Below are 26,890 nucleotides of genomic sequence, written 5' to 3' on the forward strand. Positions count from 1 at the left end.
TGGTAATTTTCCAGCCATGGCTTAGAGGGTTGTGTGAACCCAGGCAGTACATTTTAACTAACGCTAAACAAGCCTTTGCCTAGCACAGCAAGGTAGAATTTACACCGCACACACAACCGTAAATGGACTGGGCTTGCATGTCACGGTGATTGTGCTCACATGGTGTAACAAGCACATTTTAGCCAAGCATATTGTGGAAACTCAGCTCATGAGGTTAGGTGTTGTGCAAACCTAGAATATTAACCATGGTTAAGTATAAGCCAGCAGGACTCACTCATAAAGGAATGACGTAGCTGGTCTTCCAGCCTATAAATACGGTTTAATTCAGATGCCCTTGTGTGTATCTGGATCTTCCATAACCTCCCAGACTGGGTGCACCATTTCAGCCTCAGAAACGTAACCTGTTCATAGGAGTTCATATGTTTGCTGAGTATGGGGGGAAACATAATCGTGTGTTGCTTGCGATTTTTCCAGTGACCTGGAAAGTGACCCAGAATGGCAGAGATGCCAAGAAGCCGCAGTGACGGCCGCAGACATCCTGAAGCAAAGCGGCCTGCCACCCCCGGCGGTCCAGGACTCCGGCCAGGGCCAGAGTTGCCAGACAACCAAGGCCAGATGGAAGGAAGTCAAGAGGAAGAAGAAGAAAGGGAGGAGAGAGGTTGGCCAGCAAGGGGCCATTGAAGCAGCGGGTCAGAGCCAGACCGTCCTTGGGCCTGAGGGCCCCTCTTGTCCTGGCAGGGCCCACAAGAGCACAGAGGCTGCCAGTCGGACAGGCTCGGTGCAGAGGAGGAAGAAGAAGAAATGGAGGAAAACAGAAGCAGGGACAGAATGATTATTTGCCAGTGAGAGTTACGTCTGGGGGGAGGCAGCTCCTGAGCTTGGCCTGAGAAGCCAGAGGCTGGGTTCAGCTGTCTATCCTGGGAGGGGCCGGCCTGTGGAAATGGAGGGGCTCTCTCGGCGATGGGAAACAGCAGCTCCAGCTGCAGACATCACTTTCAGGGCAGTTTGTGGGGGTGTCCTGGCTGCTTGGGCCGTAGTTGGAAATCCCGGAGGAAGGGTGGGCTGGCATCCCTTGCACCCCATCACAATGGACCCCCATGGCTGTCACTTTCTCAGACAAGCCCCAGGGGCTCTGGGAGCTGCAGGACACGGCGGGGGTGTGGCTGGTGTGGCATGGACGACCCCCTTCACAGGTTGCCTGGGGGGGAGCAGCAGCAGCAGCTTCCCTGCTTCTCACCTTGCCCATCTGAAGAACGGTGTGACTCTGCTTTTACACGTCCCCCCTCCACGTGTACGGTCCTGGTTTCTGTGAGATGCTTATTTTATGAACAGCCAATACACATAACAGTATTGTAGATACAATATCTCCCCCGTTTGATTGACCAAAAATTAAATATATTTACAAGACAGAGCTGAAGAGGCACTTAATTCCGGAGGTCAAATCTCCAGAGCACTCCGGGGCCTAAGAGCAGCCCCTGGAGCTTGAAATACCCAAATGGAATACCTTGGCTACCGATTTATGACATTCAAAAGCCTGGTAAAAAATTATTTGAGCCTAAAATAAGCAAGGACATCAGTGTTACGGGTAGACTAACTGTTCTTATGCCTAGTTAAGTTCTAATTTTCCTTTTCACTCAGTCTTGACCAGCATGTTTCCCTCTGTGGTTCTCTTAGCAACAGAAAGATCTTGGCTTTCTCTGTTTGGTTTGGAGAAACTGATCCCCAGCGGGGCCGAGAGTGAAGGTAGCAGATCCCCAAACGTTCACTGTGGAGGAAATTTGAATGTTGTAGTTTGAGAAGTGGCGTAATGGGCTATGTCTGGGTTGCTGCTTTTGACGGCAGACATAATGGAGCCTTTGCACCGGCCTCTGGCCACTGCTCAGGTGTCTCCAAGGTCTGTTTTCAAGATGAGCAATCTGTAGAAAAAGGCACAGAGAGCAGCTAATGCTTTGCGCTTCAGAAATAAACTTTCTGGGAAAAGAACTTCCTGTTTCTGCAACTGGTTCAAATTATGCCCAGTCAGAGGCTGTGTTACCTAACCAACCTAGCACTTGGGGGTGTCTGAATCCAGGAAAGGAGGGTTGAGGCCTATCAAATGCAGATGGAGAAAAGCTGATGGGATGCAGGTTGTCTCAAATCAAATTCTTTGACTCATGGAAGCAGCAACAAAGTCCCTTTGTTTCTAAGCAATTTGTAGAAATGATGCTCATCCTTTTTTGGACGTGATGGGATTTATTGCTATTTTTACTAACATTTATGAGGACAGGCTATTTGGTTTGCTTATTTCTAAAATGGGAGAGGAGACTCTCAGATTCCAGTACCTTCGGCATTTGAACTCCAGGTCCATGTTTTACTTAGCTAGACTCATCTGTATTATGAGTGCCTCTTTTAATTTGAATTTGAAAACAGTTCCTCTGTATTCTGTTTAGGATGGTTTGGTGCTGGGATGCAGCTGTCATGCTTGATTGCTGCAAGAGCAGAAACTCCTAGTTCCTTGCACCAATGCGCAATGCGCAAGCATGTAGAACAGTGTTTCTCAACCATGGCAACTTGAAGATGTGTGGCCTTCAACTGCCTGGCTGGGGAATTCTGGGAATTGAAGTCCATACATCTTCAAGTTGCCACGGTTGAGAAACACTGATGTAGAAGATCTGGGAAGTATCTTTCGCTTGCCTGGTTCAGACCTCTTGCATTGTGACTGCTCTCCTTGCGCTTTCTACCTTGCGCAAGGTGCTGCTTGTGGGCTGAGAAGCATCCAGGAGCTCACTGTGGCCGTAGCCAACTTGCATCTGGTTAGAAAGCAGTGGCCACAAGTTCTCCCAGGGTTCAGCGCCCTGGGTGTGTGCCCTGTTCTGCCCCACTTACAAGAGGAGGAATGCTTCCTTTTATTTGTTCTTGGCCTGTGGGCACATTACTCCAGCTCTGCTCTCTCCTTCCTCCAAGGCTTGCGCTGGGGGCCCATCCGGAGCGGCGAAGGAGCCCCACTCTTCTGCTGAGCTGCCACTTGTCCCTCGGCAGCCTTCCTCCGGGGACAGCTCAGCCTCAGATCAAAGAATGTGGTCCCCTGAAAGCCCTTCCTGTCCACTTCCTCTAGATTTTCTCAGCAGCGCAAGCTCCCGCTCTTCCTTTCTGCTTGCTTGGTGCATATTTTTGCTCAGAGCTCTGAAATCACAGCGCGGGGGGTGGGGGAGAGCTGTGCCAACCATGGCAGAGGAGGAGGCCGGGACACGGACAGGCCTTCCCTCCCAGGAGCAGGGGTCAGGCATGGGAGAGGGAGAGGGAGGCCCCCCTGCTTCAGCAATGGTTGCGGATTGTCCAGCGGCTGCCTGATCATTGCGTGGAAGACGCCATTTGGGTGGAGATGAAGGTCTCTATCACACCATGGGTGGAGGGCAGCAAGTGGCCTTCAGTGGAGTCGGAGGTCTGGTAAAGCACCAAACTGCCGGAGGAGGCTGTTTTGTGGGGAGAAGGGGACGGGGGAGCACAAACAGCACATGAGCACATTGCGTGAGGAGCATCTCATTTCGTTCCTTCACAATCCAGAGGGTAGACCCTCCCCACCCTGCAGGTGTCACAGCCACATTTGATCAGCTATTGAAAAAACATGAAGTGATTATTTTAAAAAACACCTGTGAGGGGCAGCAGGTTTTATTCCTAACGCAGTTTATGGCTGGCTGTTGGTGGCATCAGAGAAGAGATGTGCCTCTCAGCCTTGCAGGGGACAATGACTCTTCTGAGACGGTGCTCCAGTGCCAAATGAATCCTCACGTAAGAAAGGAGGATTCCTGTCCCCGTCTTACATCACAGGCAGGTGAATGCAAAGCTTACCCGCTGGCATTTGTTTTAGGGCTGTGGGGAGCGTTTCGGGGGGAGGGCTCCACCACAGAGGACTGCTGGAGCAAAGCATCTCCTCAAAGCCATAAGGGGGTTTGGGGGTGCCTTGCTTCTGCAGATTTTCCCCAGCTAGCTGCACGTGTTTGTGCATGCTCATACAAGATGAACTGACTGTGTGTGTGCTGGGTTCCACATGGTTAGCCGCAAAAAAATTCCAAGATAACCAGACGTAGCATTTCTGTGAAGGCAGCTGTGGGGTCCTTGTGCTGTATGGCTACACCTTAAGGCAGCATTTCTCACCCTCAGCAACTTTAAGATGTGTGGACTTCGACTCCCAGCAAAGCTGGCTGGGGAATTCTGGGAGTTGAAGTCCACACATCTTAAAGTGCCGAGGTTGAGAAACACTGCCTTAAGGTGTTAAGTTGAATTGAGAAGAGATTAAAAACATCACACAGCTTTAAAAATATTTCAGCACTGAGGGACCCTTTCATCACCTATGAAATGGAAAACTTTGTTGGCTCCAATATGGAGGCTTACGTTGATAGCCCCACAAATGGGGGCTATGAATGAAACGCTTTGGGATCTACCAAGAAATTGAGCCACTTCTGGTGCGAGTTTGCAAATAGCGGCCCCTTACCAGCAGGGCTGGAGGTCAGGCGGGAGCCCGACTGAAGGTGCTGCTGGATGGAACCTTCCTGGCCCTGCAGGTGGACCGAAGGCTGGCCAGGTGGTGTCAGGAGCCCGGATTCCGTGGGGGTCTCAGAATTGGATGTGAAGATCTGGGGGGAAATCATGAAAATGCGCAGGCAGTTACATAGCAGGCCCATGCTACTTGCTAGAGCATCACAGTAGAAGATGGACATTTTTGTCAAATAACCATAGCAATGGTTTTGGCCAGGCTTAGCTTAGAAACTAAAATCAATCCAAAGCATTCAGAAGAAATGCTTTGGGTCTTGCAGAGCGACAGCTCCTCTGCTGTTCAGTATCTGGGGATGCGACTCGTTTGGTCCCAGGGACTGAAACTCATGCACTGTGCTGCTCTACATCGTAGGCTTCACCCTGCCCCTTTATAACCCATCCTGCTCCTCACATGTCCACACACCTGTTCGCTGAAGAAGACCGAGCCAAAGCTTTTCATTATCTGTCAGCATTTTGAGTTCTCCGTTGAGCAGCTGTTAAATGTATTCTTTCCTAGTTCCTTTATTTGAACATTATTATTAGCATCCTTCACTAAACTTCATCTCATTCAGAGCGTTTGCTTTCCTCTCTCTCTCAAGCTGCAGGCTACCAGGCTGTGCTCTCCCGTGGTGACCTGACTTGCTTTCTTTCCATTTCCTGTAAGCCTCTTTTTTGTTTTCAGATCTTCCCTTAGCTTTTTGGGTGGCTGGCTTCTTGTTCTCTGTTTCCTTCGATTTATTTATTGGCAATGGCACTTTTAATATCTCCTCCTCCTCCTTGGCTCCCCTTGAAGAAGTCAAAACCTCACAATACCATAAAATCAGTAAAAAAGCCAATCATGCTGCCCCTGGCTTTGGATCTTCTCCTCCAAAGTCTTGAGATTAGATTATCAGCACTTGGCTGGCCACAAAGCTAAGAAAGAGGTAATCTCAAAACTTTCAAAGGAATGAAGTTCTGCTAACCAGATGACATTATAGAGGAGACGCTGTTTTCTCTTGTCTTCTGCCTAGCAATATCTCAGCTGTTTATGGCCAAGGAGAACCGGCCCTGAGTAAGTTTCCTGTGTTCACACAACCCATTTAGGCAAGAGTAGGCAAGCTTTGGTTGACTGAAGAGCGCACCCTGCTCCCCTTGCCAACCAAAGAGCTGCAGGATACCTTCCAGGAACCAGGTAACGTTACCAGAAAGGGTAGGGCCAATATTGTTTAACCTTAAGGGTGGGAATGAGAGCAGGACCTCTGTGGGAGGGAAAGTGCTTCCATTTCTGCCTTCGCATGCACACGCCCCAGAAAACTCTCCAAGAATAACCCAAAATTCTGCCACTTGAAATTTGGGTGGCAAAATTAAGCAGGAACCAGAGATCTAATCCCACATTGCCAAACTCACACTTGTATTTGGCTAGCAGGATTATCTAATTATTTCTGCACATCACCAGTCTCTTGTTCTGCAGAAGTCACTTCTCCCAGGGAGACTTGCCTCTTGGGCCTGGGTGTGGCCTGCTGTGGATACAGACGCAGGTGCAGCAGGGCTCGGGCTCAGCTTGTTCTCTGTTGCTGCCTGTGTGGTGGGCCTCTGGGGCGCTTTCAGCTGTGTCCTCCCCACAGTCCCCCCTCACCTGTTTGGTTGGTGTCAGGCTGGCCAAGGCGCTGAGGTTTGCTGTGTCTGTTATCACCATGGTCTGGGGTAGAAGGCTGGTATGGGCATATTGAGTGACCTCTGGCTTGTGGCTATAGAGAGCTAGGAGTAATGGAGATCAAGAAGGCACCATGAGCAATGGAGACCCCAAGGGACAAGCTGGGGAGGTCCTCCTTTCCATCAGCTCCAAGGGGATCTTGGATGCCTCTGGCTTGAGGATTCAGTTCTACTTTTCCATCCATAATGGATATTTGGAATAAGAAAAAAATGAAACCCAGCAAGGTTTGTCTGATGAAGACATTATTGTCTGGACTTCTCCTAAAATAATGTGCTCCTAAAATAATGTGCAAGAAACTCAAGCTTGTACATCTAGTTATTTACTTACTTACTTACTTACTTACTTTTTTTTTTTTGGTGCCTTTGAGTCAGTGTTAACTCCTGGACTAGTCCCTGCAGTTTCCTTGGCAAGATTTCAGAAGTGGTTTGCCATTGCCTGCTTCCAAGGGCTGAGAGAGAGTGACTGGCCCAAGGTCCCCAGATGGCTTTGTGCCTAAGGCGGGACTAGAACTCACAGTCTCCCAGTTTCCAGCCTGGTACCTTAACCACGACACCAAATGGGCTCTCTATTTACTTATTTACTTACTTACAGTATTTTTGAGATTTATAGGCCACTGAGAATCTGTTAGGACGCTGCTCAGCTTCCAAAATACAATAATAAAAAACACAGTAAAAACAAATAATTTATCATCAAAAAAGAATGTGTGGCAAAAATCAGCAATCCTTTAAAAGGCCAGAACATCCCACAAGGGGTCCATCTCCCACTCTGACCCGGGGCCAGGGCACAGAGCCAGGTTCTGAAGCCCCAGTAGGTAGACCAGACCAGAAAATTAACTCCACAGAGGAACTACGCTTTATTGAGGTAGGCTCCGGAAACAGACTTTTGTGGCCATCCTCTTTCCATAACTGCTAGTAGAGGGAGCCTGGTGGGAACGGATGGTCACTACCATGCACCCTCTCCCTGCCTTTGTCTCCAGGGTCAGGAGAATATTGTGCCCAGACTAAGCTAAACCTACGTAGCTTTCTCAGAGGCCAAGTGGATCCCCACTATGCCTGTCCCAACTCTTATCAGTTGGACAAGCCTTTCTCAGAGCTGCATCAGGTAGTAGCACCCATGCTGGGACCGAGAAACGCTCCCATCTGTGTGTGCCTGACATGGAGAACTCCCGGGATTGCCGCCCTCACTTCGAAACCTACCATGAGGAGCCTGGATCTGGGCCATGGTGGCCATGAAGGGGCTTTGGTTGAGGTGGCCCTGGACTTGCTGCATAATTGGCTGCTGGTAGGACGGGTGCAGCTGCTGGGAGAACTGGACAGGCTGGAGGGTGGTAAGGCTGCTTCCCATGTTGTTGATCACAGGGACACTCTGCGCTTGAGTGGAGGCAAGACCTGGGAGGCAGGAAAGCGCACATCAGGCTTGGCAGAAACCACCCAGAGCTTGTTGGATTGCGGCATCTAGGTGCCAGCCTGTCAAAACCCCCATGACTACCCACAGCCCATACATAAACCCGCACACAATTGGATGGGTTCATGCATCATACTAACCAAGAACAATTAAATTTGAATAATAAATAAATAAATAAATAAATAAATCGTTTGGTTTTAGCCTAGCAGAGTCTTTTTTTGCAAAATGTGATGACTAGTTTATTGTTATATACAAACCTGGCCACATTATGGCTTGTTCAACCAGCCATGCAAATTGGCTTAGCATAGTTTGAGAACCTAGCCATTGAGCTGAAACATTACATGGCTTTTCTTAGTGTGTCATGTAAGCCCAGCTGTTTTGATTTGTAAACCATGGTTTCTGGCTTTCTGTTATGGACATGAGCTTACTCAAATATTACTTAAAATGAATTGTGACTTAATGGAATGTGTGAATCCAGCCACAGACTCAAACTGATTAACATGGGGCACAAATCTCAGGGAGGCATCTTTGGTTCCTTTGGGTGAGGACTGAGCTCAGTGCCTACTCCCGGCCATAGTATTCTCCACCCAAAAATATCCCCATAGCTGGAAGTTCCCAAGCTCTGGGTGTTGGAATTATCAGGGGTCAACTCAGCATTGCCTCATAAGCATATGGGGGTCTCTCTAGCAAACACATCTCTATTGTGCTTGTGGGATGTCACTTGGGTCACCTGATTTCCACTTCCTCCTTCTTCTTGGGCTTGGGGATTAACAACCTCCATTACCCTTCTGGGCAGACATGCAAGCAGGAGCTGCTGCTGCATGCAGCTCCTCCCCCTTCCATCTTGCCTGCACGCAAACTTTCTATTCCACATAGAAAGTGTCTACAAAGAACCAGTGATTAAGTGCTTTTCACTATGAACCTACCTGTATCCAGATCTTACTGAATAAAAGTAAGCTATCTCTATTTTTCTTCACCTAACTACTGTGTGAAGGCTGAATTTATTTCTGAATGCAATTAAGCTTAATGTGCAAGTTCCTTTTTTTGGTTCACACCTCTACTCTGCAAGATTGCTGTTAGCTGCTTGGAGTTCTTTTATTAACCTTTAAAAACTCCATCAGTGGGAAGCACCTACCAGTTAGAAAGGCATGCACAAACTGGAGAGAGAAGGGCATGGCTCCACAGGAGTGGACTGCCCTGCATACCCACAGGTGTCAGTTCCTTTCATGGTGTTGATCAAGAGCCCCCTCCCCCCCAGATGTCTCTTCACTTACCAATGACTAGGGTGGAGGCCCCCGTGTTGGTGAACGTCGGCAGGGAAGGTGCGTCTCCAGGGCCAATGGCCATGACCCCCGGGAGCGAGGCCATGATGAGGTTCTGCGTTTGATGGCTTAGAGCATGTGGGTTCTGCTCCAGACTGTGCAGCGCTGTCAGGGTGCTGACAGGGGGAAGCGAGCCCCCTGGGACAGAGATCTGTGGGACAGGAAGGAAGCCAGAAGGTCTTAGAGCAGCGTTTCTCAAGGTTGGTAAGTTTCAGATGTATGGACTTCAACTCCCAGAATTCTCCAGCCAGCCATGCTGGCTGGGAAATTTTGGGAGTTGAAGTCCACACATTTTAAAGCTACCAAGCTTGAGAAACACTGTCTTAGAGAGAGCACTTAGAGAGCCTTGACCTGAAGTCTTTGGGCACTAGCATGGCCCCCAGCCAGCACCTGGGGGCCACGCTAGTGCCCAAAGACTTCAGGTCAAGGCTCTCTGCCATCCTTTGCTTGACCTGGCGGGTCTTGATCCTGGCTACTCCTTCTCCTGTTACGTTACACTAGAGTCAGCACCCAGCTTGGACTTAAGTACCCTGGGCAATCTTTGCCAGGTAACGTTCCCTTAACATTGTGCTAAATATTGTGCTGGCGTGTGGCTTAACAGCTCCCACACCTGACTAGTCAATGTTCAACTCCGCCAGACAATGTGCATCATCTCTGGCACACAGCATGCTACGCCTGTGTACTGGCTACCAGTGCTCAGCAATATTATTCCACCCCACATCAGACGACAACAAGCCCTCGCCTGGTTATGGTCAAGGACGCTGAACCACACGGCCCTCCCTATTCATCAGGATACTGAACAGACCACCACGAGACTAAAATCTCGTAGGCCAGCTTAGAAAGCAGCCGTACATCTAACATCTATCCAGTTCAACCCTAAGAATGCCTGGAGAGAGGAAAGGCCCAAGTTGCCACATCGCAGCTTGGCCATTAGTGGTCCCTCTTCCAAGCCTCCTGGCTTTAACCTGCCTCACTCTGCCTGGACGAAATTGAGCAGAATCGGATGCGATACTGGAAGGACTGCCTCCGCTCCGTATCAATGGGGCTGGAAAGACCCTCCTTGTTGCAACTGTGGTGCCGATACACAAACTATCAAACACATTGTGCAAGACTGCCCAGATGTGTGTTCCTGGCTCCTCAGAAGAGCTGCACGAAGCAACGCCAGCAGCAATCGCCTGGATAGCTGAACTGGACACCCAGTTAGGAGGCTACTCCTGTCTCCCTGCAGAAGTTTTGTGCATAATTGTGTGGACTGTGTGTTTGTATGTGCCTTTCCTTTGTCAGGTACCCACCATACGCTATATAAATACAATGTGTCTATATACATTCCTTTAACAGTCTGCCTTACTGGCACACCAGAGCCAGAATGTACCGGGATGGGGAAGTGCCCAATTGCGCCCAGAAAGGATGGCAGAGACTGCCAGGGGTGCTTCTCCCTGGCGGCAGGATGTGCCCCTCTGCGCCTTGGCAGGCTCTGGGAACCCAGCCCGGATGTGCCCCTCCCAGCGCCCCGCAAGGCCTCAGCACGCGTCGCTCACCAGCTTGGTGTCCGGTCCTGAGCCAGTCCCGGCCAGGCAGAGGCTTGGGGAGGATGCTTGGTGCAGGATGGCCTGGGTGGTCACGATGGAGCTGTGCTGGCTGCTGTTGGGGGAGTCGGTCTCGCTGACCGGCTGCTGGCCATACCTCAGGCCCGGGTCTGAGAAGGCGAGGCCTGGCTGCGGCTGCGGCTGCTGGAGGGGAGATGGCTCTGAAAGGACAACAGTGGCAAGAAAGTCAAAAGTCAAAGGCCAGGAAGTTCTTCCAGCAGCGGGTCCTCAGGCTGATGGCACTGAGATACCCTTGCCCTGCCCCCGCTGTGGTCAGCAAAGCCCATGCTCTGCCCCTCTGCCCCAGGGCCCCCAGAGCAGGGCGGTCCACAGCCGGGATTTGGAAGCCCCCTGGGCAAGGAGTGCCTTCCCTTCAGAGGAAGTGGCAGGGCCCCCCCACCCGAGAGGCAGCCCACTGCTGCTCTGCTCGTGGCCCAGGCTCAGGGGCCAGCAGGGGCACTGAAACCCTCAGCCAGGGTTGGGGGACTGTGCGAGGGCCCGGGCCCCTTTCTCTGGGCACCCGGTATCCAAAGGCATCACACAAGGAACCCCACCGATCCAGGAATGCCAGCAGCCCCAGCTTACACCCCTCAGTGTCGGCAGCACAAGAACAAAATCTGCGGGCGCAACTTTTCTGGGTCTGAAAACAGTAAGCAAAATAAGCCGTGACTTTGCCCTCAAGCCAACACCACCACGAGATGCTTTATGAGCAGGAGGAACCTCTCCTCCCATCCGGCATTTCTCCCAGGACATGATTGCTCAACACGTCAGATCCTGTCTTGCGCAGACCAGAGGGAAGTTCTTTTCTCTGCCCTGTGCCGGACCAGCCAAGATGTCTCAGGCAAGACGTATCAACTGGGACTATTGGGCCAGTCAACTTGGACAGGCATTCCAGCAACCTTTGTGGGGCTTGGAGTCTGTTGCTTTTTGTGTGCATGGTGGTTAAAAGAAGCAAGACAAAAATTCATGTTGATTGGGTCACAGCCTCTACGTTTCCTTCTGCGGCCCTTCAACTGTCCTCCCACGCGCACGCACACAGCCCCCAAAGGGGGAAAGAGGGAAGAGAGGGCGGCATCAAGGCTGGGGAAGCCAGTCCGTTCTGGCCACCTGTCCCTCACCTCAAAATGACCCTCTCATTGGGGTCCAGGCAGGAAGGCTGAAGGACCCCAAGCATCCATCCAAACAGCTTGGATATACCTGGTGCTCAGCAGGCTCACCCATATCCCAAAGGTGGTCCAGGCAGGTTGTGCCACACACTAAATCCCTGGATCCCAATGCGCCCCCACCCCCCGCCAACACCACCTTTGGCAACTGTCAGGCTCCATCTTCCATTCGATCTGATTTGATTTGGTTAGATTGTGGTAATTTAAAACAATTAAATGGGAAACTGGAATGTTGCAAAGCAATGCATGTGTAGAGAGTAAGGGAGAGGACCTGGACAGAAATATGCAAGAATCGTTACAGAAGCAAAGAAGGTTGAAACCCTGCTTAAGTCCTGAGAGGCACGATAGCATTTGGAAGGGACTCAGGCAGACGCCTCCCTGATTCACTGGGGTATAAGCCGGAGGGGAGGCACGGCACAACCGGGCTTGCACGATTCTGTGCCAGAGCCAATCTCAACAGAGGGCGGTTCTAGTCTCCCCGTGGAGTTGATTTTCCAGTCTAGTGGAGCTGGCAGCTTCCACATGTTTTACCTTTTATGTGGGAAGTGCGTCAGCCCCCTTCGGAGGCCGTAACCTCCCTCTCCCCCCTCTACGAAGAGCATGGCAGAACTTGAGGCTAGTGTGGAACTGCAGAAAGGGAGCAAATTTCCAGCATCTTCCTGTTTCACTCAGAAACGGAACTTTAAATCTACGTCTACCTCTTTGTGGACAGTCACACCTCCTAGTCCAGTGTTTCTCAACCTCCAGTTCGAGGGGTTGACGTCCACACAGCTTAAAGTTGCTGAGGTTGAGAAACCCTGGACGAGTCCCTGGAACCTCCCTGGGGGCCTCCCATTGCCCCGCTCCCTCTGTCAGGCACTCACCATGGACTTTGCTTGGGGAGAGCGGAGTCACTGGCTGGAGGGAGGAGGAGCCGTGAGAGGCCAAGGCAGGAACGGAGCCGGACTGGGGGCCGTTGTAGCTGTCCATGGCAAGCTTGTGCCGGAAGGCCTCCTCTTTCCGGCGGTTGGCAAACCAGTTGTAAACCCTCACCTCAGTCACCAGGTTGGAGCCCAGCCCTTGGGCCTGGGACGGAGAGACGCCCCGCTGAAGGCACTCTGCCCTGCCGAGAAAGGGCACGGCTTGGTCAGGCCTGGGGCAACCGCGGGCCTCCCCCATCTGATATGATCCCGATATGGCACAGCCCAATTCCTGGAACTCTCAGCACACTGACTGGGAATTCTGGAAGCTCTGATTCCCAAACATCTGGAGGTTGGGAAAAGCCAAGGTGACCTTTAGACCTCAAGAATACGTTGCGGCTGGCTGTAGGGAAGGACGACAGTGACTTGGTTTAGCATCTCATGCGGTCCCGGTGTGCTTAAGGCAGAATTATTACAGTGCACAGCACATTAAGCACCCATGGCTACGGAGATTGGGTTGATTCAACCGAGGTTAAGCAATAACGTGCCTTGTTTAGTTGTGGCTGAGGTGATATATGAACCCAGCAAGAGCTAAGGCTTCTGTGCCAGAGAAAACCATGATTTTCCTTACCGAGATTTATTGACCAAGTTTACAGTTGTGCTAAACCATAAATTGTGATTCATGACCCACAATTGCTGGATTTACATAACACACTAAGCCAAACCCAGCAGAGCATATTATGGCTTAGTTGATAGGCGAACTAAGAGGTGTTGTGCATCGCTTTGGCAAACTGTTCGAACAGACCTCAAAAAGAAGATACATCATGGTGACCACCATCCTGAAAGATGGCTTGTTTAGCCCAACATGCAGTGGCAGAGAAGTCTTGTGCGCCAGAACTGGCAGAGTCCACAGCAGGTGCCGATGGACCCCAAAATACTTAGGTAGGAATCCAGCCCTTTTTCCAAGGTTCAGGTCTTTTGAACAGGCAAATTCTTGTAGAAATGCTTCTCCAGAGATAGGAAGTTTGAAAGCCTTTATCATGAATAGCCCAGGGAAGCTCTCATATATTTATTCTTGGCAGCTGCACTGCACTAATTGTAGTCTATGATTGTGCTGAATCTCTCAGTGCTGTCCCATTTTAGCATCAAATTATTGGTGCTCAGATTTGGTTATTTGTTCAAGGTTAGTTTGGAACAAAATAGAGATGGAGGGCTGAAGAAGCATTCACTCCCTTTCCATCTGGACCAGACTTTCCTGCTTGACTGAGGGAAATTAATTAAATTCCGGCTGCCCCTCCCAACTGGTGCCTGGAAGGCTTCTGAACACGAGCTGAATTCACTTGCTGACTGGTAAGAACAGACAGGCCCTGCTTTGTGGGGCTGGACCAAGAGGCCTTCAATCTGGCACGGCCTGTCCAGTGGTGGCCTGTGGGCGGTCCACAAGTGGGATCCAAAGGTCTTCTCCTGAGGTGGCCTTCCCCAGGACAAGTGGCCACAGGACAAGTAGGAGGCAGTGCCCTTCTCCCCCAGTACCTGTTGCATTCTTCTACTAGGGCCTCCCGTTCTTCCTTGCTTGGGTTCTTCTGCCTCTCATAGGCTTGGAAGAGGATTTGCTGTGACGCTGGGCCCCACTTGAAGCGGTTCCTTCGGCCCTTCTTGGCTGGAAGGTCCTCTCCCATGGGGTCTTCCACCATGAGACCCTGGCCGGCGTGGGTGAATTCTGGAAGGCAAAAAGAGGGTTGGAATCTGCAGAGAATCCAGCAAGAGAGCATCAGCTCTTGAGGCCTGGAAACTAAGTTACTGCTACTGGAGAAAAAAGCAAAAAACGCTTTTGCATGTTTTCTTGGGCCTGGGAGTGGAGGCATTATTTCCTTGGCACTTCTGTTTTTGACTAGCTTTCCCCAGTTGGTCGCCCTCCAGGACCAAAGGCCATTGCTGGTTGGGAGTAATGGGAGTTGCTCACATATCATGGGGCCCTGATTTCGATCCCACCTCCAAAATCCATCATCTTGCAGTGTATGACCGTTGTCAAAAAAGTCCATCCCAAAATTGCCATGAAATTTTAAGCATGCACATGACAGAAGGAGGACACAATTAAATGCTTAGGGAGTCACCATATGAGCTGTTTTTATTAATTACATGTATATGTACAATTAAATGAAATTTAATTCAGTTAAACCTAATCGTCATGGCATTGCTGCCTATTCCTTTCTCTTGACCCCATCTTCTTTTTGGGGGTATAGGCCTCCACTCACAGACCCCTCAAAGTTTACAAGGATCAGGATTTCAGACCCATAGGATGACAAATTGCTACATTTCCACAGGAAACATTTTCTGCACAGCTTGCAATCCAGGAGGGGCTAATAATAATACAGGTAGTCCTTGTTTAGTGACCACAATGGGGACCAGCAATTTGGTCATTAAGTGAAGTGGTTGCTAAGTGGAACCATGACTGTGCTTATGATCTTACTTCAGCTTTCCTTTGCTTTACAGACTAAGAAGGTCATAAATGCGAGGATTGGTTGTAAAGTTACTTTTTCATCACTGTCATAACTGCGAACAGTCACTAAATGAGGACTACCTGTAATAATAATAATAATAATATTAATCCCCCAAACTTCTGCAGATGCTTCAGAGGCCTCTCTGACTGTGGCTAACATCTGGCCATTTCCTGCTAAAAACTGTCAATGAAAACCAAGACAAAATGGCTGTCAAGCCTTAGAACTGGCCCAGAGTATCTCATGCCTAGAATAATTAGCCTTCCCAAAGCCCACCTCTTCTTCCCACTCCTTCCGCATTGCCCCCAGCCCATGGCAGCCCTCAGCCCTGGAAGGAGCAAGTCTGGCCTGGCTCTCAGGGCTCCCGGCCTCAGGCACCATCTCCTCCAGGTCTGCCTCTGGGCTGGGAAATCCTGCTCCGAGGAGCAATGCCTCCGGGGAGGCTGCTTCCAGCGTGGAGCAGAGGCCCCTCCCGGAATTCGGGCCTTCAGGGAGGGAAGGGATGCTGACGGCTGCTGTACTTACGCTGGGCCACCTCTCGCTGCTTGCGAACGTACCAGGTGTACAGGGCCGCCCTCTTCTGGGTCTTCATGGGCGTGCCCTTGTTGAGGTGCTGGGAGAGGTGGGACTGGTTCAAGCCCGTCGTGTCCACCACCTCCCGTTGGGGGATGTTGTGCTGCTGGAGGTAGGACTTCACCATCTTGGCCACCCTCCAGGGATCCTCCCTGGAAGAGACCAAAAGCACCTGCCTGAGGGAGGGGTGCTTTGGCCCCATGAATCTTGAGATACAATCCAGAATTGCTGGGTTCATGCAACATGCTGCCTCCAAATGAGTACACCTTCTACGGTCTCTGAATCCTGCAACGTGTGAAGACGCTGGCTATATCCCCACAGCCCTATTTTAGCCCAGTGAATGTCAAAGTAGGCTGACTAGGAAGCCAGGATCATGCATGCTCAGACTACTTTTATTCCGAGGCTACAGTAGCAGAATCTTGCTTCCCCCTCCCTTCCTTTATCTTTGTGAGAACCAGGGAGGGTCTTGCCTGAGCTGTTCTCAGGTTACAGTTCCGGCCGGGACTCAATTTCCTCTTATCTGACCGTTGTCTTGTGGTGGCTCTTCCTCCTGTTCCTCAAGGTTGTTCCTTCTTCCCCTTGCAGCGAGTTGTGCAAACCCAATCAAGCCTCAATGAACACAATTTCTAGTGCACAGTGAACAGCAAAGGCATACTTCAGGCCAAGCTTCATGTCGGCGTGGCTTGATGTGTGACTTTTCAGAGGCTCACCCCCCCCCATTCAGTAACCAGCTGACAGCCAAGCCTTCAAGCAACATCACAGAAAAGCTTCCCTGCATTTGAGAAGAACCTGGAGCCCAGCAGAAGTTTGGTTCATCCCAAACCCAGGCACTCTGCCGTGTGTGTGTGTGTGCACGCATGCGTGCGTGCATGGTGTGTTTGCTCCCAGGGTTTCAGTCTTCCGCCTCCTTCTCCAGCCCCTTTCCCAACCTGGAAGATGGAGGCCCTGCGCCATCTCCCCAAAGGGTCCTGCCTGCTTGGCCCCTCTTGGCTTCCTGCCTTGCAACTTCACTCTGACACTGATACACTTTTGCACACGTTGTTTCCTGCCCAGTACCATGTGCACCTGAGCCCTGCATGCTGGCTTGTCCGTTTTTCATGCAATAAGTGAAAATGGTGCTGCGTTGAAAATAGGGGGAAAACAAGGTAAAAAATGGTGCAGTGTGAAAAAGTGCACCTTCCTTGGCTCCCTGGGTCACATGCAGGGCTAATCCTGGGCGCTTTCTGTTGCAATGCTGGTCTCTTGTCCCACCCCTATCCCTTACAGCAGGGTTACCAAAGTGCAGAATCTCAGGAGAACTTCCTCCTTTCCACTAAACTTTTCTCTTTTTTTCCTTCTGTGGCAGAAACAGGAGACTCCGGAGAAACATTGGGATTTGGTACATATATGCTCCCCCCCAGCCCATATCCATCATGAAACAAACGTTATTTGCAAAGACAGGAATACATGATCCTCCAGGCAGCTTGGGCCTTGCAAGGTGACCAAGCCAGGCTTTGAGAAACAGTGAAACACCAAGGAGGATGGAATTTAATACGGAGAAATGTAAAATTCTGCATCTGGGTAGGAGAAATGAAGGGCACAAGTACAGGATGGAGCAGACTTGGCTTGGCAGCGTACAGGTAAAAGGGATTTGAGGACCCTTGAGGATGACAAGTTGAAGATGAGCCAGCAGTGTGATGCAGCTGCCAAAAAGGCAAATGGGTTGCAGTAACAGGAATATAGATCATGGGAAGTAACAGTTTCACTCTACTTTGCCCTGGTCAGACCCCATTTAGAGTCCTGCGTCCAGTTCTGGGCACCAGGGTTCAAAAAGGACAGTCAGAAATTGAAGAAGAGGGCTACCAGGATGGTATAGGGAAGCCAAGACCTATGAGAAACACAAATCTGGAGCCTAGTCATATATGCACACTAGATTTCGGGAGAACAAGCAGCTTAGAGGAGTACTAGGCAGAATCCTGTGGACAAAAATCCTCAGGTCAAAGGCAGTGCAAGAGAACTTCTTCTCAAAATTAGGACACTGAAAGTAAGACCGCCCAGAGTCCCCCGATGGGAGGAGATGGGCAGGGACAAATTGAACGAACGAACGAATAAATAAGACTGCACCCCATTCCAAAGAGGAAAAAGACCAGCGGGCAGCTCAGGAACCCACCCTAGACACGCAAGGAGCTTTTGACTGAGCTAAGAGCCAACAGGGACAAGGAGGGGAAATGGAAGATGGGTGTAATCCCCACGGAAGCGTATCGGGCGGTGGCTAATTTCGGTAGCCGATATCGGCAGAAAGGAAGTCAGAAACACTGAAGTGCCAAAGGAACATCGGCTCACAAGGGAAGCTGAAAGCAGTAAAAGGGCCTTTTGCCTCCACCGGCAGTAAAAGCACAGAGCAGGAGGGGGTGGGCCCGCTGCTAGGAGAGGATGGGAAGGTGGGGAGAGGGCAGAATTCCTACTTTGCTCCGTCTTCTCCTCCGGGGAATTGCATTCAAGTGCAGCTGGGTACAGTAAAGAGATGCTTAGGGCTACTGACTGCTGCAGATGGGTCTAGGGCTCCAGGATCAGACCAGTTACATCCCAGAGACATAAAGGAGCCCGTGGGTGCTGCCCTGAAACACTTTTTGGTGGCATCTCAGGCATCACGGAAGAGGGATTTCGTGCCAGAGGATCGGAGAAGGGCAAAAGCAGTCCTTCCTTCAACGGGGGGGGGGGGGGGAAGAGCAGATAGCAATACACCATTCAGCTTGATGCTGCTCCTGGGCAGAACTCTGGAACAGATGACTAAGCAGCTGGTTTGTGAGCAAGAGAGAAGCATGAAGTGGCAGGGGTCCATTCTAGGCCCTCTGCTGTTCAATGTATTTATACATGACTTGGAGGAATGGTTAGAAAATATGGATGTCACAATTGATTCAGTTCAAACAACACAACAAAGATGTGGGAATGCTGAAGAGTTTAGATCAATGTTTTTCAACCACAGTGACTCCAATATGTGTGGACTTCAACTCCCAGAATTCCCCAGGCAGGGAATTCTAGGAGTTGAAGTCCATACATCTTAAGAGTTGATAAGGTTGAGAATCACTGGTTTAGATGATTATCAGGATTCAGGAGGATTTTGATGAGTTGGAATAAGGGACAACATCCAGCAACAGAGGCCAGCGCAAAGGGATTCATCTCCTCACTAGCAATTAAAAGGCCTTCACATGCATCACCTTTGTGGATTTTAAAGTCTGTTTTGATTTGGTTGTTGTTGTTGCCGTTGTTAACTGGTATCCAGAGATTTTGGCAGAGAGCTGTACAACAATTTTTCAAAAGAAATAAAGAGATAGCAAGACTATTATATGCACAAAGATGGAAAAATACTGAAATACACACAACAGAAGAGTGGATCTGAAGAATCTTTTGCAGAAATGGTGAAATTGACCTGTTTGATCACAAATAAGACAACAAGTACTGTTATAAAAGACTGGAAACACTTAAGGAGTTTTTGCCGATGGAAAAGAATGAATTGGTGATTTATGGGTTTGCTGATTAAAAAGGGTTGAGTATGAGAAGAAGTCCATCCTCCAGGAAATAAAGCCAGACTGCTCACTTGAGGGAATGGTATTAAAGGCCAAACTGAAATACTTTGGCCACATAATGAGAAGACAGGACACCCTGGAGAAGATGCTGAGGCTAGGGAGAGTGGAGGCCAAAAGGAAGAGGGGCCGACCAAGGGTAAGGTGGATGGATGATATTCTAGAGGTGAGGGACTCGTCCCTGCGGGAGCTGGGGGTGTTGACGACCGACAGGAAGCTCTGGCGTGGGCTGGTCCATGAAGTCACGAAGAGTCGGAAGCGACTAAACGAATAAACAACAAACATGAGAAGGAGAGAACCACGTGCCATGTGGTAACTTTAAAGAGGGAGGAGAGAGAATGGATTTGTTCGTAACTACTGTAAAGAAGATTGGAAGGTGGAACGACACGACTTTTCTTTTCTTTCTACCTGCACTGTCTTTTCTACTTATTCTTTTATCTTTTGTCTCTCTCCTTTTTTCTTAATTTCATTCTGTATAATTTCATATTTGTATTTTACATGTGAAAATGTTATATATGTATATGTGTATATGAAATAAATGAATTTAAGGTAGCCACAATAACTTATTTTACTCTGGGGAGAAAATCCCATATTTTATTGTCCCATAATGCAGGTGAAGAAAATTGAAAATACAGGCAGATAGGCAGAAAACTAGCAGAGAGCATCCATGAACACCAACTAGCAGTCAGAAGACTTGATGAGAACTCCTTAATCTCACAGCACATGGACAGACTCAACCATAGTTTCAACTGGGAAACTGCGAGCATCCTAAACCGAGCCAAATCCAAAAATGCCAGAGAATTCCTGGAAGCCTGGCACTCAGACAAAGCAGCCATCAACAGACACATGGAGGTAGACCACATTTACACACCCTTCAAAAGAGGCAATAGAAAAGCCAAAAGACCAGGACACTCCCTTGCCAGCAATCAACACCCAGATATGCAAAAATCAACACTAGGATCAACACCAGATGAGCCATCAAACAACACAATACACCCTAATCAAGGAACTATTAACTCAGGCAATCAACCCAGCAGCAAACAACAGCCCAATCGAGCAACTCCCAAGGAGAGAACAACACCCCCACCAACACAAGCAGGGCAAGCCATGGTGTATAAACTGAGAGCAAGGCCCACTCCCTCTTTGCACTGAAGATGTTGCCGAGTCTGGCAATGAAACGTCTGCAAGGAAACACCAAGGCTCAGAGAGCACCAAGGACTCCACAGTTCAACCCTGAGCTACAAATATTCGCTTTGATTGGTATCAAAAATACAGTTGAATGAAAGAAAATACACACGTAAAATGTGCCCATGTGTTCCCACCATGATCCCAGTTACTTTGGTGCAGCCCCAACTGGGGGTACTTGGGGGTAACAGTGTTCTGCAGCAACAACTTCCTCTCCAATGCCTGGAAGGGGAGCCTGAAAAGAGCGTTCAGACCATGTCATGTCTGGCCTTCTAATGTGGGGCAGGGCTGGGGAGTCAAGATGGTCCTCAGAGAAGCCCTAGGAAACCCAGACATTCAGAAGGTGACCCCAATGTCCCACCAGCGTCTGCTGGTTCTGCAGGAGGAACACTGCCCTGGCGAGCCTCCCTCTGCAGGATGGTTCCTGGAGGTGGGACGGCTGGGGAGGGGTCCCTGGGCCCCCTCCTGCCCATGGGCTTTGGCTACCGACATCCGGACTGCTTTTCCCCAACAGGGGTCACCACTGGGGTTCAAGTTCCCTCTTTTGCCCAGTTCTGAGGTCACTCCTGAAGGGCTTTCTCACCTCCCTTTTGTTACCTGAACAATAAGTAACCCAGGTAGTTAGTTATCAACTCAAAGAGAACAAGAGCCTGGTTGATAATTTATAGCGGCATCTCAAATTTAAATGGAAAGTAAATATCAAGTAGTTAGCATTAAAAGAAAACCCAATCCTCAGAACAGGGAATTCAACATTCAGGGGTGGGGGGGACGGCTCCATGTTCCTCCCATCATCAATTTCCCTCCTTAAATATCCTTCTCTCCTTTTCATTCTCTTCCACGTTCAGACGTCTTCTCATCCTCCTGTCCTGCTTCCCCACCCCCATCCCTGGGGAAGGGCCAAAGGGCTTGGGCGTCCCTGGTTTAGCCCAGGTCAAGCAGGACCCTGGATTCTTGGGAAGCCACCCTGAGGCTCCTCTGCAGAGGACCAAGCGGGACACCAGATCACGACGGGTGCCAAGGCTGCCGCCACTCCTGCTGGCCTTTGACCCTGGGGCTCTCATCTCTCTTGCTTTCAGGGAATGCGCTGGACTTGGGAGACGGACGGGAGGGACGGTAAGAGCTGCGTGCAGCGATGTGTTTTGTTTTTGTGGTTGGATTTGGCCCTACCTGGCCTAGGCTGGATTCTGCGCAGTCGGAGGCAACACCAGTGATGTGGCAATTTTCGGTCTCGGGCCCAATTATCTGCACAGAAACAGTGGGGAAGGGAGCCTGTGCCCACTTCCATTTCAAAGAACATGATTCTAGCTGTCTAAATGGATTTCCTTATTACTGGAATGGGATTCCACTCCCCCCACTCCAATTCCTTTTCTGTTTGCGTTTAAAAGAATCTTTGCCTGGCATTTTCTTTCAGGAAGCGGGCATCCTCCATACTGAAGGGTTTGATGCTCAGTCCGTGTTTTAACCCCCCGCCTATCAGTTGAACATTTGTGCACGGCTGCAGCAGCCCTTGCTAGCGAGGGGGTCGACCTTGTTCGACTCCTAGGGACCCGCTCAGCCTTGGCTATTACCCGCCTCCCCAGTTCAGAGACTTGGCAGGGACCCTGCTGGGTGCTCCATGCCCCCAACACATCCTCTGTTTCCTTGGCTGCGTGTTACAGAATCAAATGGTAATGGCGGGCAAGCTCTGTCAGTGGAAGTTCTGCGGGAGGCCAGATGTTCTCCAGGACTTCCACGGAGAGAACAAACTTCACGAGAAGGAGATGTGCTGTTCCCTTGCAAGCACACCCACACCCTCTGAGGCCTCCCAGGCAGGGACCGGCTCTCCGTTGGCTCCTCTGTGGATCCCTCTCTCCGGGGAGGGGCTGGAAGAGTTGCTATTCGGCTGCGCAAGGGCCACCTCGCTGCCTGCGCCTTTGGAGTTATCAGTGTCCTTCCTAAGGCCAAAGTCCAAAGTGCTTCCATAAGTGGAGTGAATTAATAGGGCGGAAGGGAGTCCATGTTTACTCTCCCCTCCCTTTCTAGATAAAGCGTACAATGTGTACCCTGAAGGGCAGTAAAAAGGCCTGGATGTGGTCCAGAAATGGCCCTGGAACCAAACAAGGTGGATCTGGAACGCCACCAGCGGCAGAAGGGTGGGCAGACTTGCGGGGCACGGCCCCTGCGGACTGCAGCAGGGTGTTCCCTGCTGGGCTGTAGGGGCCTTCCCCTGCTCCTCTCCACGCCAGTTATTTCTGGGTCTTTTCCCCAAAGTGGCTGCAACCTTCTTACCAGCCAGGGAAGGCGAGCAAAATTAGGGCTACTCAGTTCTTGGAAAGAAAAGTGCCAGGGCCTCCGGGGAATGTAGGCCAGACTGGGAAGCCGAAAAAACCTCCCAGGAAAAGTCACCTGTGGCCGTGAAAAGTGGCCGTGAAGTTGTTTACGAAGCCACAAGGAGCTGAGATGGGCTTGAAGGAGGCGAGAATCAAGGGAAGACTCTTCTTTTAGCTATTTTACACAGAAACTACCTTTGCTGAAAACGTGCCTACGAGGAGTACTATTGCTAGAGTCAGATGCACAAACATGTAAATTAATTAAAATCGGTGCAATCAGATTCAGATGCACTAGAGGGTTTCAAACAAGGCCTCTTAAATAACACATAAAGAATCCCATTTTTTAGCTCATTGGAGCCTTTAGACTAGATTTGTATCAGACTCCTGGCATTACAGACTCACACTTTTGGTCATGTGACAAGAGAGTGGAAAAGCTCAGTTTCAGTCTTGCAGGATCTATTTTATTTTATTGTATGATTTCCTAGGGATCTGTATAAGTATCTAATCAGTTGGGGTTGACTTCAGTGATTCAGCCAAGGACCTAAGAGTCACGGATGTATTGCCGTAAAATGTATGCTTTTCCAAATAGAATGGTTTTTGCAAAATTAGGGGTGTCAAGTCCAGTAAGTTTTAAATGTTTAATTATTTGGTGAATCTTTTTGGCATTGCACCAGGGCCCTGTTGTTCTTGTTATTTCCAGGAGAGGTAGATGCAAAATACTGGCTAGGGCATGAGCCAAGTACAAAATGGTGGCTTGGGGTCAAAATGGCTGGAATTGGCAGGGGTGTCCACTGGATGTAGTCAAAGAATGAAAGATGATGGCTATGATAGCGTGGTAGAAACTCTGCCTGTTGTTTATGCATGTTGCACTAAAAACAGGCAGAGCTTCAATCACTCGATTGTGGCCACCATCTTGACTTTTCTGACTACACCCTGTGAACACTCCTGGTGGGATACAAATCCAGTCAGTTAATCAACCAAGGGACAATGCCACATAAGTCTTGGAGGTGGTTCATATTGTTGCAGGTTCCTCTGATCTTACCCTTGAGGCTATATTCACACAGCTTGCAGCGGTTAAAGGGTCTGCAGAAGAGATGACCGAGGGGAGATGTGTCAGCAGCCTTCAAATATTGGAAGGGTTGGCACAAGGAAGAGGGATTCATTTTATTCTCCATTGTCCAGAGGTCTGGAACCAATGGGCTGAAGCTATGGGGAAGTAGATTCAGGTTGGATATGAGAAGCTACTTCCTGATAGCAGAATTGCCTGCCTCTAGAAGGGGCACGCTCCTCTTCACTGGAGGTTTTCAGACCCAGGCTGGAGAGCCATCTGTTGGAAATGCTTTAGCAAATCCTACATGCAGTGGGGGATTGGACTAGATGACCACTAGCATCCCTTCCCATTCTAGGATTCTTTGAAAAATCTTCTGTTGTTGCTGAATTTCAGCAGCCCAACCTTAGGAAATCTGGGGCTGAAAAAGATAGCAGAGGGGCTCATGTGACCCTCAAGCCATTAGTTGTCCATCCTGCATTTAATATGATGTGTGATCGAGGTAATTGTGAGTCTTTAAATGAACCTGGATTTAGCAAAGCATGGTTTAGTATTATGTGTGAATCCAGTTGCAGTCTTATGTTCTTGGCTAATTCCTCCCAAATATCCTACCCCAGACTAAAACCCAGATGAGGAATCAAGATTTGGACTATGGAAAATTATAATAGGTATCCCAGAGAGGAAAGTGTGTGAATGGAAAGGTGACTTTTTTGTAGCCAAGTGGCCAGATGGTTTATAATGAGGAAATGCCCTCCCTGGGGAGAACCTTGACAGTGGAAGAACCACAGGCAGGCAGGGAGTTACCCAGAAGGACAGAGGGCACCCATACTCCCTGGCAGAGGTTGCACGAGGAGAGTCATCTTAGCCTGTGGTGACCTTTTGAGGGTCACCAGTTTTATGATGAGGCATATCGTGCCTCCTAACAAAATATGTTACTTTAAAACAGTATTTTTCAACACCGTGCTGGCTGAAGAATTCTGGGAGTTGAAGTCCACTCATCTTAAAGTTGCTGAGGCTGAGAAACATTGCCTTAAAAGGTTCTGCCAGATTCTTTCTGACCTATATTCTAGGTGCCCCCTCCAGAATGTCTGAGCATGGTCTCCCCAAGTGTCATAATATCTGGAGCTTTTCCTGAACATTCTCTAAAAAAGCAAGAACACAAGGGAGAGAAAGGGTTGCTTTGGCCCTGAGAGGGCTCTGGAGGGCCTCATGTTCTCTGCAGAGAACGAAACCAGCTGGGGATGATGGGCCCCAACAGGTTTCAGTTAGTCCCATATTTGAAGGGAGGACCATGAGGTCAGTCCAGTTTCCCGGGGTGGGGTGAGGAGAGACAGAAAGGCTGATTCCTGAAAGAGAGGCCCGGTTCACACCATGCCCTGAGTTATAATGCAACTTGCTTGATTTGGGGAAACCCAGTGAAGTCAGTCACTGTGGTTTTTTCTAATAAATAAATAAATAAAGCCATCATTTATGGCTTTATGAGAGCTTGGCTAAATCCTAGTTTAGTATAATGAGTTAACCCTGTAAATGTGTGTGAGATGTTTTGAATTCAAAATGGAGCCAGATCAGATGGCCAATATTGCTGTAGCTGGGGCATATTTCTGCAAAGCTGGTCACCATGCCCTCACTGAACATTCGGCACCCAACCCGCGCGCACCCCCAGCCTAGTGCTAATGTGGCCAGAGACCCCCCTTCCCTTTCCTCTCCCCCCTCTGCCATCCTGGCTGCCCAGGACCGAGCGCAGGACAGGTGTTCTCCGGCTTCTGCGCCTTCCTCTCAGAAGAGACACCTGATAAATCATCGGAAGTTAATGATCAAAAAGCTTATCTGAGCCTTTTCGTTTATAAATGTATAAGAGAAAAGAGAAATAATAAAGCCACTGGATAATTAGTAACCAGTCCAGTCCTGAAGCTCTGGAAACCAAGCTGACCCTAGATCTCAATGCAGAGTCAGGGCAAGTTGGGGGACGAGAAGGGGTCATCTGAAGGGCAGGGTAGCCTGGAAGTCGAGCCCAAGAAGGGAAATTAGCAAAGGAAGAAGGAAGTCTTTGGGGCAAGTCTTCTTAGCAGCAACAGAGGAAGAGGAGGGAGCCCAGAGGCCTGCCTGCTTCACCCCACAGGTAAGGATTCGTTCTAGGGCATTCCTGTCCTTTGCTGGGGAAGGGAGCTGCATCGATTTACTGGGCCGAACAGCTTCCAGACTCCTGAGTGCCTCTGGCAAGAGATGGCGCTCGGTTTTAACCCTCCCTCCCCAACACAGCCCTGCAATCTTTCTGTTCCTTTCCTTCTAAAAGAAGGGTGTCTGCATTCACGCTCAGCCTGCCCCGCCGGTGCGGAAACAGACTGCTGGCCCCAACAGATCTGGAGTTGGATCTGGATGGGCCCATTTGGGCTTCCCATTTTCCAGCGGAGCCTTTCATAAAATATACAATGGGAGATTCCTCGCCCTTTGTCCAGATAGATCTATGACCCGCCCTTCAGCAATGTCCCAGAATTGGAGAGCCATTTAGAAAAGAAGCATAAAACAGCATAAAACAGTGCCAGGAAACAGCCGTTGCATTAAGTTCAAGGACAACTAAAACTCAGGATGGGGAAGGGGCAAATCAGAGGGGTCTGCCAGAAAAAGTCACATTCTGGGCAGGAGGCATGATGGTGGGGGAGCGGTCACGGGACTGATGCCAGCCGCAAAATGCATTCCCCGAAACACGTTGCCCAAGAATAGGAAGCCCTCATACAAAGACCTGAATTAATTGCGGTAGAATTGCACTTCTGATTGCCCCGAGAGTGCAACCAACAATTTTTAAGCTGGTTAGGTACACAGCAATATGGCTTGCGGGTTGTGTGTTTGTGCAACTCGCTTCATGTTGTGCCACAGGTTCCAATTAATACATGTGAAAGGGACTTCTGCCATAAACACAGTTCCTTCACAGCACCCAATGTTCATAGAGGGCTTGCTCCCCGTTTGGTTCTATGGGGTTCCTGCATCCAGTTCCCTCCAAGCACTCTTTGAAATGGAGGCCCAAAAGACCAGAACACAGAAACTTTCTGTTTTGACTGAGGAGGGACCCTTTCCCAGCCATGCCTGAAATGTTCATGGTTTCCCCCCACCCTCTTTCACGATTTCATGGCACGGTAG

The 26,890-nt window shown here is 49.7% G+C and overlaps 2 protein-coding genes and 2 long non-coding RNA genes across 6 annotated transcripts in view; 3 read left to right on the forward strand and 1 right to left on the reverse strand.

Moving 5' to 3' along the window:
• Window positions 1-1,983, forward strand: part of C15H12orf43 (chromosome 15 C12orf43 homolog) — a 9,766-nt gene extending 7,783 nt beyond the window's left edge. The window contains exon 6 of the mRNA XM_063315479.1: window positions 475-1,983. Coding sequence (XP_063171549.1) covers window positions 475-832 — 358 coding nt within the window. The 3' untranslated portion in view covers window positions 833-1,983. The remainder of the gene's footprint in view (window positions 1-474) is intronic.
• HNF1A (HNF1 homeobox A) overlaps window positions 1,304-26,890 on the reverse strand; it is a 26,467-nt gene continuing 880 nt past the window's right edge. Inside the window, exons 2-10 of one of the 3 annotated variants that reach the window (XM_063315474.1) lie at window positions 15,603-15,802; window positions 14,113-14,299; window positions 12,544-12,782; window positions 10,470-10,678; window positions 8,884-9,082; window positions 7,402-7,593; window positions 6,128-6,249; window positions 4,472-4,613; window positions 1,304-2,789 (exon numbers count right to left, since the gene is read on the reverse strand). In XM_063315474.1, coding sequence (XP_063171544.1) covers window positions 2,764-2,789; window positions 4,472-4,613; window positions 6,128-6,249; window positions 7,402-7,593; window positions 8,884-9,082; window positions 10,470-10,678; window positions 12,544-12,782; window positions 14,113-14,299; window positions 15,603-15,802 — 1,516 coding nt within the window. In that variant the 3' untranslated portion in view covers window positions 1,304-2,763. Of the gene's footprint in view, window positions 3,453-3,541; window positions 3,592-4,471; window positions 4,614-6,127; window positions 6,250-7,401; window positions 7,594-8,883; window positions 9,083-10,469; window positions 10,679-12,543; window positions 12,783-14,112; window positions 14,300-15,602; window positions 15,803-26,890 lie in introns of those variants that run through there. The other 2 variants (XM_063315473.1, XM_063315476.1) reach the window with 2 other exon arrangements.
• The window catches only part of LOC134505653 (uncharacterized), a 10,854-nt gene continuing 5,055 nt past the window's right edge, over window positions 21,092-26,890 (forward strand). Inside the window, exon 1 of the long non-coding RNA XR_010068739.1 lies at window positions 21,092-21,511. This is a non-coding gene — a long non-coding RNA (uncharacterized LOC134505653). The remainder of the gene's footprint in view (window positions 21,512-26,890) is intronic.
• LOC134505654 (uncharacterized) overlaps window positions 25,204-26,890 on the forward strand; it is a 3,661-nt gene continuing 1,974 nt past the window's right edge. The window contains exon 1 of the long non-coding RNA XR_010068740.1: window positions 25,204-25,874. This is a non-coding gene — a long non-coding RNA (uncharacterized LOC134505654). The remainder of the gene's footprint in view (window positions 25,875-26,890) is intronic.

Source organism: Candoia aspera, chromosome 15, assembly GCF_035149785.1.
Source record: "Candoia aspera isolate rCanAsp1 chromosome 15, rCanAsp1.hap2, whole genome shotgun sequence".
In the NCBI taxonomy this organism is placed as follows: Eukaryota; Metazoa; Chordata; class Lepidosauria; order Squamata; family Boidae; genus Candoia; species Candoia aspera.